This window comes from Phodopus roborovskii, unplaced genomic scaffold (assembly GCF_943737965.1).
Source record: "Phodopus roborovskii unplaced genomic scaffold, PHOROB, whole genome shotgun sequence".
In the NCBI taxonomy this organism is placed as follows: Eukaryota; Metazoa; Chordata; class Mammalia; order Rodentia; family Cricetidae; genus Phodopus; species Phodopus roborovskii.
Genome location: NW_026126434.1, coordinates 13069488 through 13084878, shown reverse-complemented (window position 1 = coordinate 13084878; position 15391 = coordinate 13069488). Strand labels below are relative to the sequence as shown.

At 37.5% G+C, this 15391-nt stretch overlaps 1 protein-coding gene across 1 annotated transcript; it reads right to left on the bottom strand.

The window, feature by feature from the left end:
• Positions 1 to 6334: 6334 nt before the first annotated feature.
• LOC127224060 (histone H3.3A-like) lies at positions 6335 to 6969 on the bottom strand. Its single transcript, XM_051186835.1, has one exon. It carries the CDS (start codon positions 6952 to 6954, stop codon positions 6556 to 6558), a length of 399 nt encoding a protein of 132 aa, XP_051042792.1. The 5' UTR covers positions 6955 to 6969; the 3' UTR covers positions 6335 to 6555.
• Positions 6970 to 15391: the final 8422 nt, after the last annotated feature.

The following is a 15391-nucleotide window of genomic DNA, read 5'->3' as shown; positions in this document are numbered from 1 at the left end:
CCATCAGACTAACATGGTTGAACAAGCAAGACCTCTGAAGCATTATCCCTGGAACAAGGCATCCTTGCAGACCACTACAGCCAGGATTTTGCATCTTCTTAGGACCCCCATGACAGTGCCCCCTACCAGCAGGAAGCAGTTCAGAAAGAACAACGCCCCAATTTCCAAATATTTTCTATAAATGTTTGTTTTCATTTTAATATGCTTGGTTATAAATGGTTAATAATCACAAAAAAATATTTGGTAAAGGTTACCAGTATTCACAAAGTGTTGCTAGCATTGAGGAAAGACTCTGATTTTTATGCATGGATTTAATAGCCACTTTGAGTACTTTTTATACATGATCCTTTTAGCTCACTTTCTGGTCATTTCTTAGACAATGCCTCACTTGGTAACTTGAATTACTTTCCTAATTTCTATGGGCATTTGGTTCAGTGATTCTAAAGCAATTCTCATTAGTTCTTCAAAAATAAATTTTGAAGTTTTAAAAATCTCATCTCTCATCTGTCAAAAAAAAAAAAAAAAGCATGACTGTCATACTAATGGCAAAGAAACAAATGTTAAAGATTTTCTTTCATTCATTAGGAAACTATAAAAGCTAACAGGTACAAATTTTTCAAGGATGCTGGTTACATACACTGATACTAATCTACATTACCATCTGGACCATTCACAGATATATCTACTGAAAAGCAATTATTTACATTCCTGATGGACAGGATCCAAATTTACAAGTGTGTAATATTTAGTGAATATTTAACCTTGCACAATAATCTGCACTGGAAATATTCAGGTAGGATGCTAGGTACACTGTCAGATCACATCATCTGTGAGATATTGAAAGAACACACTGCCTGCCCACCTTACCCACTGTTCTGAAGATGGGGATAATTTCTTTTGACAATGATAAAGAACTGATATTCAGAGAAGACACGATTCTTGTAGAACATATAATTAACGCCTGCTCTCTCTGGCTTGGGTTTCTGTGTCCTTGCCAGCTAAGCAAGTTCTGCTGCCTCTCGATGGAAAATTAAGGTCTGGGTAACTTCTCCAGGGACAATGGAGATATTAGAAAATAAGTTCCATCAACATTTGCCTTCCTTCTTCGGACCATCTTTCTTTTATGAAATTACTTATTTCTTTGATAAAGCACAGACTCTCATGCAGAGTCCCATGCATGTGTTTCAGCAGCCCTTCACTGGTTTCTTTATTTCTTTTCTTAATTTTGACAGTCTATTTTATTAATTTAGCTAATGATAATTTCAGTTTATCTAGCATTGTTCTTGAGGATCAAATGGGGTTGTGTGTTTGAGACAGGAGAACAACGGGGGGTTATTCCACTCTCACTAAACTGTATAGAAAGTACCTACTGTCAATGCAACTTAAGTCTATGGCTATTGGCCTTGACACTGAGTTAAAGACATACTTATTGATTTTGTTTCAACACTATCCCTCTTCTCCAGTTTTTATATCATGTTGTTTTGAATAAGTCACTTTTTCCACCCACTGGAAGTTGTCCTCCATATACTTGACAGCTGAGTAGCTACAGAATATACTTAGATTTATTTTGCATTCTCTCAGTGGCCAGGCCATCACCAAGACAATACCTCATAAACTGTAAAATTATGTGTTCACTGGTGGGTTAATCCACTGATGATATTAATATTCTCATAATCTTGCCACCTCTCCATGACCCGACCAACACTATACAAATGAGCATTTTTGAACCATTACATCACTAAACTAGAACATTGGTTGCTTCATGCATTTGTAACTACAAATTGATATTTTAACATATTTTTAAAATTGTATTTGTATGTGTGTACTAGAGAGAGTGAGAAAGAGACAGAGAGAGAAATTATATGTGTATTGATATATATTAATATATATATATATATATATATACCTCTCTCTATATATATTTATATATTTATATATATATATTGTGTGTGTAGCTTGAAAAGTGTGTCAGACTCCTTGGAACTAGAATTACAGGTAGTTGTGATCTGTGTGATATATGTGAAAGAGATTCCCATCTCATAATGGTCCCCATAATTAAACAGCAAGTGCTCTTAACTACTGAGCCATTTCTCCAGGCCCAGCTTGATATGTTTTAACAAAGAACAATATGGAATCTGAGATTTTTTTCCCTTCCCCTACAAGATGTTTTCATTTGCATCTTAAGGCCCATTGTGATGGTAAGTTCCATGGCTTTTGACAAATGCTCAGTGCTGTGTTTTACCATTACAAGAACATGTGATGGATTTAATCTTTCTAAATGTCCCACTAGCTGTTTTATTAGCTTCCACTCCTAAGTCTCTGTGGCTTTCTCAGAAAGCTTTATGATTGGAATTAAGCAATCTGTGCTCTATGCAAAAGTATTCCTTTTTTATTTAACAATATATGTTTAAGATAGATCCATGTGGGCAAGACAGTTCAGTGGGTAAAATAGCTTTGCTGTGTAGGCCTGACTACCTGGATTAAATTTCTAGAACTCTTATAAAGGTTGAAAGTGAGGACTAACTATACAAATCATCTTTTGATTTCCACATACTTATTGTAACATGGCAATCCCTCACACCCATACCACATGTTTAATAATAATAAAATCATCTTTGAATAAAGTTCTGCCTATGTCTTTTAGGCATAATATCTTATTGTTTGTAACTATCAATAGTATTCAGTCAGATGATGTGTGCTACTGTTTATTTCCTTATGAAAGTTTACATTACTATTATTAATATAGTTCTGGATTCAAAGGAAGCATACTGTGTATGTTTTCTATTTTATAGGCAGAATGTAGGGAATTTGTGCTATTTCTATGCTAAATGTTTACATAGGGCCCACTGTTAAACCTTTGGGCTTAATGATTATATATATATATATATATATATATATATATATATGTTAATTATAATTTCCTCAAGACATATAGATTATTCACTTTGTCTTTTTCCTACTGGGATTTTCACTAGTTTATGTCTTCCAAAAATAATTCATACCCATTATGACATCGGATTTGTAGATACAAAACTGTCAAAAGTGACTATCCTCACAAGATAAACTCAAAAAAAATCAATAGCCCTATTAATTCAGATGACAAAGGGGCTGAGAAAGACATCAGAGAAACATCACCCTTTCCAATAGCCACAAACAACTTAAAGTATCTTGGGGTAATGCTTACCAAACAAGTGAAAGACCTATATAATAACTTTGTGTCTTTAAAGAAAGAAATTAAAGAAGATACCAGAAAATGGAAAGATCTCCCATGCTCTTGGGTAGGTAGGATAAACATAGTAAAAATGGCAATCTTGCCAAAAGCAATCTACAGATTCAATGCAATCCCAGAACAATTCTTCACTGACCTTGAAAGGATAATAATCAACTTTATATGGAAAAACAAAAAATCCAGGATAGCCAAAACAACCCTGAAAAAAAAAAAAACTTCAGGAGGCATCAACATCTCTTACTTTAAGCTCTACTACAGAGCTATAGTCCTGAATACAGCCTGGTATTGGCACAAAAATAGACAAGTAAAACAATGGAATTAAATTGAAAATCCTGATATTAACCCACACAACTACAAACACCTTGTTTTTGACAAAAAAACTAAGAGTATACAATGGGGGAGAGGAAAGCATCTTCAAGAAATGGTACTAGCACAATTGGATGATGGTGTGTAGGGACTACAGATAGACCCATGTCTATCTCCACACAAAAAACACAAGTCCAAATGGATCAAAGACCTGACATAAATACAGCCACACTGTACCTCTTAGAAGAGAAAGTGGGAGGTACCATTGAATAAATTGGTATAGGATCACTTCCAGTAGCACAGCCACTGAGATTGACAATTAATAAATGGGACCTCCTCAAACTTAGAAGTCTCCGTAAAGCAAAGTACACAGTGACAGAACCAAACAGCAGCCCACAGACTGGGAAGATTTTTACCAATCCTACATCTGACAAAGGGCTTGTCTCCAAAATATGCAAAGAACTCAAAACTAGTTAAAAAAAAAAAAGAAAAGAAAAGAAAAACACCAAATAACCCTATTAAAAGATGGGGTACATAACTGAAGAGAGAATTCTCAATAGAGAAACTCAAAAAGGCTGAAAGACACTTAAGAAAGTGCTCAAAATCTTTAGTTATCAGGGAAATGCAAATCAAAACAACTTTGAGATACCATCTTACTCCTACCAGAATTGCTAAAATTAGAAACACCAAAACAGCTTATGTTGGAGAGGATGTAGAGAAAGGGGAACACTCCTCTACTGCTGTTGGGAGTACAAACTTGTAGAGCCATTTTGGAGATCAGTATGGCAGTTCCTCAGGAAAATGGGAATCAGTCTACCACAGGACTTGGCAATCCCCCTCTTAGGCATATACCCAAATGATCCACATCTGCGCAACAAAGACATGTGTTCAACTATGTTCATAGTAGCATTGTTTGTAATAGCAAGAACCTGGAAGCAAACTACATGCCCACAACTGAAGAATGGATAAAGAAAATGTGGCATATCTACACAATGGAATACTACTCTGCAGAAAAAAAAAAAAAAAAAAAAGCAATTGAATATTGAAATTCACAGGCAACTTGGGGAAACCATCATGAATGTGGTAACCCAGTCACAAAAAGAGGAACATAGTATGTACTCACTCATATGGATTTTAGACCTAGAACAAAGGATCACCAGCCTATAATTCGCACTGTCAGAGGAACTAGGATACAAGGTAGATTCTAAGAGATTCATATAAGGTCCCTCACAGAAGGGGGAAGGGACAAGTTCTCCAGAGCACATGGGGAGTGGGGGGGCAGTGAGTAGAGAGGGAACTAGGAGAAAGAGAAGGGGAAGGGATGAAGGTATGTGGGACTAGGAAGATTGAGTCAGGGGAGGAATAAAGACAGAAAAGAGAGGCAAAGAGGGAGAGAGAAAGAGAGAGTGAGAACATAAAAGAGGGAGCCATTATAGGATTGAAGAGAAAACTGAACCTAAAGAAATGTCCAGTGTCCTACAAGACTGACTCCAAGTAACAATTTGAGCAACATTGGAAAGTCTACCAAAAATGCCCTCCCCTGATAGTCAGATCAATGACTAACTTATCCACCATTATGGAGCCCTCATAGAGTACCTGTTGGAAACAAAAGCAAACACCCACAAGTAAACACTGAGTAGAACTTGAATCCAGATATGTATAGAGAGGACAATACCAGATTGCATAAACACATAGAGACAGCAGACCTGAACTAGGGGGAGCTAACGGGCCCCTAGACTGATAGCTGGGAATCCAGCATGGGACTGACTGAGGCCCTCCTGAATATGGCTCTCAGCTAGAAGGACTGAGCAGTCTAAGGTCCTCAGACAGTAGAACCAGGATGTATTCCTGGTGCACAAAAGTACCTTGTGGACACATCCCCCATGGAGGGAAACTCCCTTAACCTAGAGACAGGAGAGAAATCCTAGTCCCTATGTCAAATGACTTTGACAGATTTACATGACCCCTCCTGGATGGTATCACCCTACATGTGGAGTGGGGGGGGAGGTGGGAGGGAAGGGTGGTCGGAGTGCATGTGAGGGGCTGAAGAGGGAAAGAGGGAGAGAGGGAGGGAGGGAGGGAGAGGGAACTGGGAGTGATATGTTAAAAATTAAATAAATAAAATAAAAAAATTTTTTTTTTTCCTTTTAAGTGGCTATCCCCTTTTCAGAGTCCATGAGCAGTTCTCTTGACTTTTTTAAAAGTATTTTTGATTAGTGAGAATTTGTCACATCTATCACCTATCTATTGTCTATCATCTATGTATCTATATTTGCATTTATTATTTATCATATCATCTATATATTTGTCATCTATCCATCATCTATCTATATTCAATCTATCATATCCACTCTTCCACCATGTATCTACCTCTATTTCTGTTTTCTCCCTCCTCTGTCCCATATTATTTCCCTTTTCCTCCACCTCTGCTTTCACTATATTTTTACTAGAACCCACTGCAGTTTTTTTTTTGTTTTGTTTTTTTTTGTTTTTTTAATAAAGAAACAAGCTCTACTTCACTGAAATTCCCTACCGTATTTCCTTTTAGTGAATGCTTTTCTAAGTTTATTCTTTTTCTTTTCTATTTTATGTTTCTGGCGTGACTAAATTTTTTTTATTTCTTCTTTTTTTTTTTTTTTTTTTTTGCCGTCAATAAGAAATTTACTTATTTCAAAAAAAAAAAAAAAAAAAAAAAAAAAAATCCAAATGCTGGCATTGTCCAGAAAAATTTAACATGTTTATTTATAATTATTATAAAGTTGAACTGTTGAAAGTATTCACTGAAACATTTTGCTTGCATTAATGCTTTACATCTTGCATTTATATTAAAAATTCACACACAAATGAAAATGGAAAAACTGCCAATGGCTGATTTCTGTCCCCTATTTTTCCACTTGCAGTCATATACTTAAGTACCTTTTGACCCCCATGGAAAAAATATCTAACATTCAGAACTACTGATAACAGGAAGAAGAGGAAAAAAATTTTTTGAGAATGAAGTTTCCCCTCATAGTGGACTCTTAAGCACGTTCTCCGCGTATGCGGCGTGCTAGCTGGATATCTTTTGGCATAATTATTACACCTTTGGCATGGATAGCACACAGGTTGGTATCTTCAAAAAGGCCAACCAGATAGGCCTCACTTGCCTCCTGCAAAGCACCAATAGCTACACTCTGGAAGCGCAGATCTGTTTTGAAGTCCTGAGCAATTTCTCGCACCAGACGCTTGCGAATCAGAAGTTCAGTGGATTTCTGATAGCGTCTGATTTCATGGAGTGCCACAGTAGCAGGCCTGTAACGATGAGGTTTCTTCACCCCTCCAGTAGAGGGCGCACTGTTGTGAGCAGCTTTTGTAGCCAGTTGTTTCCTGGGTGATTTACCACCGGTGGATTTACGGACAGTCTGCTTTGTATGAGCCATGGTATAAGCATCTCCTTACTTACCCCCCTTCTCTTTCGGCTGGAACTCGGCAAGCGAGAGGCGGCGCTGGCGTTAGAGAGGTAGCAGCACGGCGACAGCTGCGAACACTTTTTTTTTTATTTCTTAAAGTAGATGTTTTCAATTATTTTTTAGTTGCTGGCTTATAAATTAATCTCTTCATGGTTTTTAAGTATATTTGTATGACTTCTATTTTAAGTATGTTAATGTTTGGAGCAAATGTGATATCTCTTGGAAATGTTCTATAAATTCATAACAAGAATGAACAGTGGACAGAATACTGAAAAAGTGAGAATTCTTAAATAGTTGCATTTGAAACACTTTTCTATAGGCTTTTCAGGTGTGTCTGTTTGTGTGTGTGTGTGCTGTGTCCTGTACTAGCAGACACACAGGATGACAATAAGGGGTTTAGATCCCCAGAAGCTAGAACACCAGACATTTATAAAGCACCTGATATGGGTGGTTGTTGGAATCACAATCCCCATTTTCCAATAGAGCTGTAAATGCTCTCAGCCGCTGATGCATCTATCTCCCCAGCCTCTCTAAACTCTATGTTTACTACTTTGATACTTCTCTTTTTACCCATAGTGCAATTTCTAGGACATTGATGCATTGTTGCATTAATCATTTTAGTATCTTAGGGAAGGTATGATAAACAAAATTCTTTTATTTTAACATTTCCTCTGACACAATTCCTTTTATACCATCATTGATTCAACTATCTAACATATATTATTACCACCACCCCAAATGAACTAATTTTGTGTATGATATGGCCAGTTTAAACAAATTCCCCCAAATTCTGTATGTATAATACAGAATTCCTCTTCATTTCTGAATATTTTTAATTATATTCTTTTATTATATTTTAAGAAAAATTAGTTTCAGAATATAGAGTATAATTTTTATTAAATTATAAGTGGAAAACAATCAGATTTCAAAATAAATGATCTCTTGAAATGAAAATATTATTTTAATGACCATTTAAAAATGAATGTTGATATGGGGAAAGTGTCTTTGAATTCAAGAGAAGCTTTTCCTTTCATCTGAGCTTTATGCATTAGGGTCCTGGGCTCTTGTAGTCACACAAAATTTGCATTGAATTCCCAGGTCCTTGTCTCCTAAATCAAAGAAAAATTGATGGATGATAGAGGTGAAGTTTTAGAAAGAAGTTTACTAAAGACTCTTAGGTAGACGATAGAGAAGTAGGGCAGAAGGAGAAGGCAGAACTGCTGTATAGCAGAAGTTGGACCAGGAAATAAAGTATCATTTGGCTGCTGCTTGTAGAGTGTTTTTGCAGGAGTAATAGAAGACACTGACTCTAAGCATAGTGGTCAGTCTAGATGTTCAATTTAGGAGATATACAGGTGCCTTCCATTAGTAGTCACACGCCCACTCATGCCTTCTAGGCGGGTGCTTATTAGAAGAAATGACAGGCAACGGGGTACCAGTATTGTCTTCTTGCCTTTCTGTCCTCCAGCAAGAACATACATAAAATGCTGCTTCAGGGTCCCTGTCCTGCTCTAGAAATTTTTATCCCCTGCTCTTATTGATGTGATGTGCTACATCTTTTATTATTTTAAATATTTCACCCAACCCTTGTTGGGAAGTAGCCCTGACAGCAAGTCTGCTGTCAATCTGTTCTTTTCTATAGATAAGGTGCCTTCTCCTTCTCCCTCAAGTGTTTATTTTGGTTTCATTTTCTGCTGTTGCATGTACTGTTTGTTAGCTTGTCTGCTTTTTCCTGCTGTTAATTATCCTGCTAGATGCTGTCTTCTTCCTGCTCTGAGGTTTATTATCTGTCATTATTTTTGGCAGGCGTTGATTCATTGTTACTTCAAATGACTGTTCATCTCCACTGCTTCTCTGTATTCTCTGCTTTTTCAGTTTTGCATGTAAACCTTTCCCCAATCTCCCAAGTTCCTACAGGATCCATTCTGTTGTTTTATTTCTTTTATTCATTGAATTTTAGTTTGGCATGATCCCATTGCTGCCAGGAACATCTCTGCTTTCTTCATGATCTGTGTTGAATGCTATCCATGGACTGATGATATAGACATCCATTGTTTCTTTATTGATGCTTTTGAAGATTTATTTTATTTTTAATTATGTATTTATGTGTGTCTGTCATCTGTGTGTATTTGTCTATACATGGATTTGTGCACATGAGTATGTGTAATACTGCCAGGGTTGGAGTTAATTAAGAATGTGAGCCACAAAACATGGGTGTTGGGAGACAAACAAAGGTCACTTGTAATAACAATAATATCTCTTCACCCTGAGCCATTTTTTTGGCACCTTTTCTTAGTGTTTTAGTTTTCTAACATTTCCTTTAGAGTTCCTTCAGAATGCCTTTACCTCTGCTCACATTACAAACTATGCAACCTCACATATTTCTTATGAGTGATTACCATATTCATCTAAGGATCTTCTGCTTTTATGTTTTAATTCTCATCTAATTATTACAGCTGCATGACTTTCCTGCTTGCTTTATCTGTTCACACTGTTGGTTGTCTTGCAATTTAATGTATCCGGTAGTGCTTGATTAGAAAGAAGTTAGAATGTTTCTGTCAGGTATTTGGCAGTAAGGAAAACCCTATCTGTCCATTAGCATCACTATTATTAGGTCATCTCTTATTTTAAAAAAAATGTACCAAAAGATTTTCAGGGATTTTTTAGGTTCTTGCTTTCTGTTTGGGTTTTATTTTGATTTGGGTTTTATTTTGATTTGCTTTACTTACTGCCTCTTGAGTTTGTTCCTAAGTCCTCCTCAGTGAGTCTGTGGAAGGCATAGTTTATTGTTCCTCTGAACATTGTTACACTGTAGCTCTGTTTATTGGAGGAAAGTTCTAGGCCACACACAGTGTTCTTTGGTCTTGTGATAGTCTCCATCTACTACAAAGAGAAGCTTCTTTGATGAGAGATGAGAGTTATCTTTGATGAGAGATGAGAGTTATGCTCATCCATGGATACAAATATAGTATTTAGAATCTAGTTAGGAATCCTGCAGAGTAGCAGCAGCAAGCTCATTTAAAAGATCCAAGACCTCATTAGCTCTGGGAAGTTGGGTAGGTTTCCAGTACTAAAAGTGATTTCCTTCCTGTTGAGCAGTCTTGAAGTTCAAGCAGGCTGCTGTTGGTTACTGCCAAAATATATATGCCAGTATTGCATGGTTTGGGGGTTATCTTGCCATGACTGTTTTTGTTGCAATTCTAACCCATCAGAGCTGGCATGGACTATTGGTTGTTGCCTTTCTTTGGCAGTTTGCATGGCACCTGCTAGTTCCATGAAAGCTAGTCAGTGGGAAGGTTTTCAAGTCAGAAGTAGCTTGAATTTTCTGGATCCTATGTCTAAAGTGCATTTAACAATAGGGATTTACCTTCTACCTCTAGCACCCAAGGATAATAGCAATAGGCTCTTGAACTTACCCAAACAACAACTTAAAAGGTATTTTTCAAGCTTAATACCATGATTTTGTTAGGTAGCCCATAGTTCTTTTTACCCTGGGATATATGTGTTATCTTTATAAAAACTGATAGTACCTGAAAGCTAGCATAATCATTTCCCATTTCTTCTTTTACTAGTCACATGCACAAGTTTCAAAGTTTCATCATGAAGCTATGGTCTATGGATGCATTATATGAAGGTGAAAACTTTCTTCACTCCCATCAACCCCTCCACCAACTCAGCAATCCACACCAGACCAAATTAAACCAAATCAGAAAAGGCCCAGGTTTAATAGGTAAAACACTCCCCAGATGATTTTCCAGCCACCCAGAGAGGAGACTGGAAAGAGAGACTAAGAAACCACATGTCTATTTTCCAGGGGAGGTGGCGGGGGGTTAAATACCCTGTGGGAGTTGTTTTGAGTATTTCTTGGGAGTCACCAATGATGGTGGACTTTCTGGAAAGAGGCAGGGTTTGGGGAGACAGAGAATGAGGTGGGGCTTCCACTAGAACATCCTAGACTCCTTGGGCATATGGATGCAGAGGCTTGGGTAGAGCTTCCACCAGAAAAAAAGGATCACTCAAGTTAGTTAACATATTAGTTCACCAAGTATTTTCTTTTGAATCAGGATACTAAAAATGTATCCATTTAACAATTGAGGTTTAAAACTTATATTTAAAATTTATAAAAACATATGTGCTTAGCTATCATAAAAACAAAGGGAATTTAACATTTAAGGTTTAATAGTTATGTGAAAGATTAAAAATATAATTTAACTGACATATTTTGCTTGCAATAAAGTATCTACACATTATACATTAATGAATTAATTTGCAACATCTTAGATGCTAGAAAATATTATTGAAGTCATTTCAATAAAAATATGTACAGTAAAATTTTAAGTACTAAATAAATTGTTAATTCATTTTAATTACTGTAGGTCTCAAATCACTGTGGCATTTATATTTTATTTACTGATCTTTAAGAATAATGCATTTGTTTATATTAAATTATCATTCATAATGGTCCCTGAGTCATATCCCTTCCTTGAATTGTTTTGTGCTAATTTGTAAATGTCCACCTTTAAACATGTAAGGGTAATAGTCCCCATACCATCTGGCCACTCTCAAGTCCCATCTTCTCACTCATTCCCTCCATATATCCATGGCCATATCAGCTGTTAGGTGAGTATACCAAGTATTTATTTTTCATTGAGGTATAATTTTATTAACTACTTGAATATGAAGAAGCAAATTTGAGAATGTTTTGAGAAACAGTGTTTCTTTATTATTATTATTATTTTATATAATTTTTATTTAAATTGGAAATAAGCTTGGGTTTTAATTTTTTAATTATTATTTTTCTCATTTTACATAGCTATCCCAGTTCCCTTTCCCTCCCATCCCCCCCCCAACAACCTCCTCTCATCCCATTTCCTACCCACTCCACAGGGAGAGTGAGGTCTTCCAGGATGGATCAACAAAATATTTCTAGTCGTTTGGAGTACGGACTAGGCCCTCCCTCCTGCCTCTAGGTTAAGGGAATATCCCTCCATGGGGAATGTGCTCCTGAAGTACTTTCATGCACCAGGGATACATCCTGGTAAAACAAGCTTGTTTCACATATCAATCCCAGTTCCTGTACCCTCCCATCCTCCCCTGTCCCCAACCCCCACCACCAACCCTAATCCCATCCCCTTTCTGCTTCCTAGGGAGGGTGAGGCCTTCCATGAGGAATCTTCAAAGTCTGTCATATCATTTGAGGCAGGGCCCAGGAGCTCTCCCATGTATCTAGGCTGAGGGAGTATCCTTCTATGTGGAATGGGCTTCCAAAGTCTATTCATTTAGTAAGGATAAATACTGATTCACTAACAGAGGCCCCATAGACTGCCCAGTCCTCCTAACTAACACCACATTCAGGGAATCTGGGTCGGTGGTATGCTGGTTTCCCTCCTATCAGACTGGGGTGCATGAGCTCTCCCTTGTTCAGGTCAGCTGATTCTGTTGGTTTCTCCAGCCTGGCCTTGACCCCTTTGCTCATCACTCCTCCCTCTCTATAACTGGATTCCAGGAGTTTGGCTAGTGTTTAGCTGTGGGTATCTGCTTCTGCTTTCATCAGCTACTAGATGAAAGCTCTAGGCTGGCATGTAAGGTAGTCATCAATCTCATTATTAGGGAAGAGCATTTAAGGATGCTTTCTTCTAGTTCCATCCATTTGTCTGTGAATTTCAAGATTCCCTTGCTTGTTTGTTTGTTTTTCCTGCTGGGTAGTACTCCATTATGTAAATTTACCACAATTACTCCATCCATTCTTCAGATGAGGCACATTTAGGTTGCTTCCAGGTTCTGGCTATTACAAATGATGCTGCTATGAACATAGTTGAACAGATAGGAAACAAGTAGGACCTTAAGAGAGACATACATGGTCCCCTGGAGAAGGGGAAAAGTACAAGATCTCCCAAGCAAATTGGGAGCATGGGGGGGAGGGGAGAGAGGGTTAGGGGGAAGAGGGTGGTTGAGGTGGGCATGACAGAGCAGGCACTAGGGAAATGTCCAGAGATCTACAAGGATGACCAAAATCTAAGCAATAGTGGAGAGGCTACCTTAAATGCACGCGATAATGAGATGACTTAATTGGGAGGACTAAGCAGTCTATGGGACCTCTGTTAGTAGATCAGTATTCCCTAGTATATGAATGGACTTTGGGAGCCCATTCCACATACAGGAATACTCCTTCAGCTTAGACACATGGGAAAGTGCCTGGGCCCTGCTCCAAATGATATGACAGACTTTGAAGATTACTCTTATTCTCCTCATACAGGCAGTCACTTTCCTATTGATTAGATACACCAAGCTTTCTCTCAGGGTAGGACTGTCTACTAACTTCATTTCTTCACTTTGGCCTTCAGTCCCACTCTGGGCTCAGGTGTGGAAGTCAGCAGTTCTACTGTGGGCACAGTTGCTTCCAGTTTTATCTTTGATAATCTCAATAAGTGTGTCTTTTACATAGATCATTCATTATCTTAAGTCACTCATTGACCTTTAATTCCTGAGGTTTTTTTTTATAGGATATTACTTAAAAATTTAGAATGTCATTTTTTTTTTGTCTTATCAAGAAATTGATAAACATTCCCTGTTCCCTTGAGGTCACTGACAGGAGTTATTTCATACTCTTTCCTCTTTGAACAGACTAGACATCTTTGACCCAGAGCACAGGCTTGCAAGCTTCTGGTGGAAGGGTCAAATGTGGCTTAGTGGCTGCCTGCTGTTGTCTTAGGTTAAGAATAGCATTATCATATTAATGATAAAAAACGGTGTTTTGTAAATTATGCAAATTTTAGAAATTAATATTTGTGTGTCTGTTGAATTCTGTCTTCTTCAAAAAATATGTGTAACCTCCTCCATGACATAAAATGTAAGACTTCCTAGAGAAAGTCCTTATGGGTGTGTTGAGATGGCTTCACATTAGATTATGGTGAGCTACTGATTCAAGGAGCCATTTTCATTTATAACCTGGAAACAGCCAAAATAGCTTGAAAGAGATAATGGCAAATTTGTGGGTAATGTAGCTATAACCCAAGTAATGCTAAGATGGTATGCAACTACCAGCAACTGAGTGAAACATAGACTGGCATGGGCTTGATATTAGACTTCTGGCCTCCAGATCTGTGATTTCTGTTGTTGAAAGCTACTTAATTTGTGGAAATTTCTTCAGGCATCTGTATAAAGCTGGCTTAGTATCCATAAATACAGTACAGTTCCAACAGCCATGCTCACATATTACATACAACATATAACCATTTTCACACAATGATAGGTTAGGCCAGCAGTAGAAGCCATCATTCCTACAAAGTCTAAAACATTTATTTTCTGATGCCTTTCCAGACTATATGTGGAAAACACTGCTCTAGACTTTTAGGTCAGGATACATATTTTGTTATGGGTTTCTAAGGAAAGCATGAAGGCTGCAGGATGAAAAGTAGTCCTGAGTTCTCTTTCATACAGAAATGAGTTTAAGATTTAATGGATATGCAAATGAGTGCCCAAATAACATGTTGTACTGCTACAAATGTATGTTAATAATAAGATTGTGTATATTTTTTCTGACTTCTCCCTATATTTGCATTTAGACTTTGCATTTGATGTACCACATACATACAAGACAACATAATGCCTCTTCTAGGCTCATGTTGGAAATTATGAAAAAGTAGGGAATCTAGGTTGATTAAAAACAGTGTCAAGAGCCAAATGTAAGACTGTCTCTACCTCTGTAGGAGGCCTAAGATCAAGTCTCTCAATTCATGTCAGTTTTAATCATGTTACAGAGGCCTCCCGCTGAAAGGTACTATCAATTACTTTAGAATAGAAATGCTAGTGCTATTTGCCTCAGGCCCTTACTATGCACTAACCAAGATTTGGGAACATGGTACAGCAGGCATGCTGCCAAATCTGGTGATCACCTCAAGCCATCTTCAAGTATTCAGCTGCTTGGGACCATTATCTATTCTGAATGACAGTGTGGGTGACAAAGAGAAACTCCCAGAGAATGCTTCTCCAATCAACTAGCCAATTCAGTAAAATATTCCCCAAATTATACAGAAATTTGAAAAAAAAAATGCCACTTGAAAAGCAATGATGATGGAAAGGGAAAACAATTCTTGCAAAAATCAAACTGTAACCAAGACAGCATGTTCCACAAATGGCATTTCCATGTATGTATTTATTTAAGACACTGGTTCTGGATCTCTCTTTTCTGGAATATTTGAAATATACAGCCATGAGATTCAATATTTTTGTCATTACTGTGACCTAAGCAACGTGTGAGAGGATGGACTTCAGTCTAGAGTTTGAGGGGTAGGGCCTATTATAGATGGGCAGTGTGAACAGCTAGAAACTGTGGGTGGGGAGATTTCTCATGTCTCAGCAGAGTAGGCAGAGAGAGAAGTTCAGATATGCAGCTGTACATCTATCT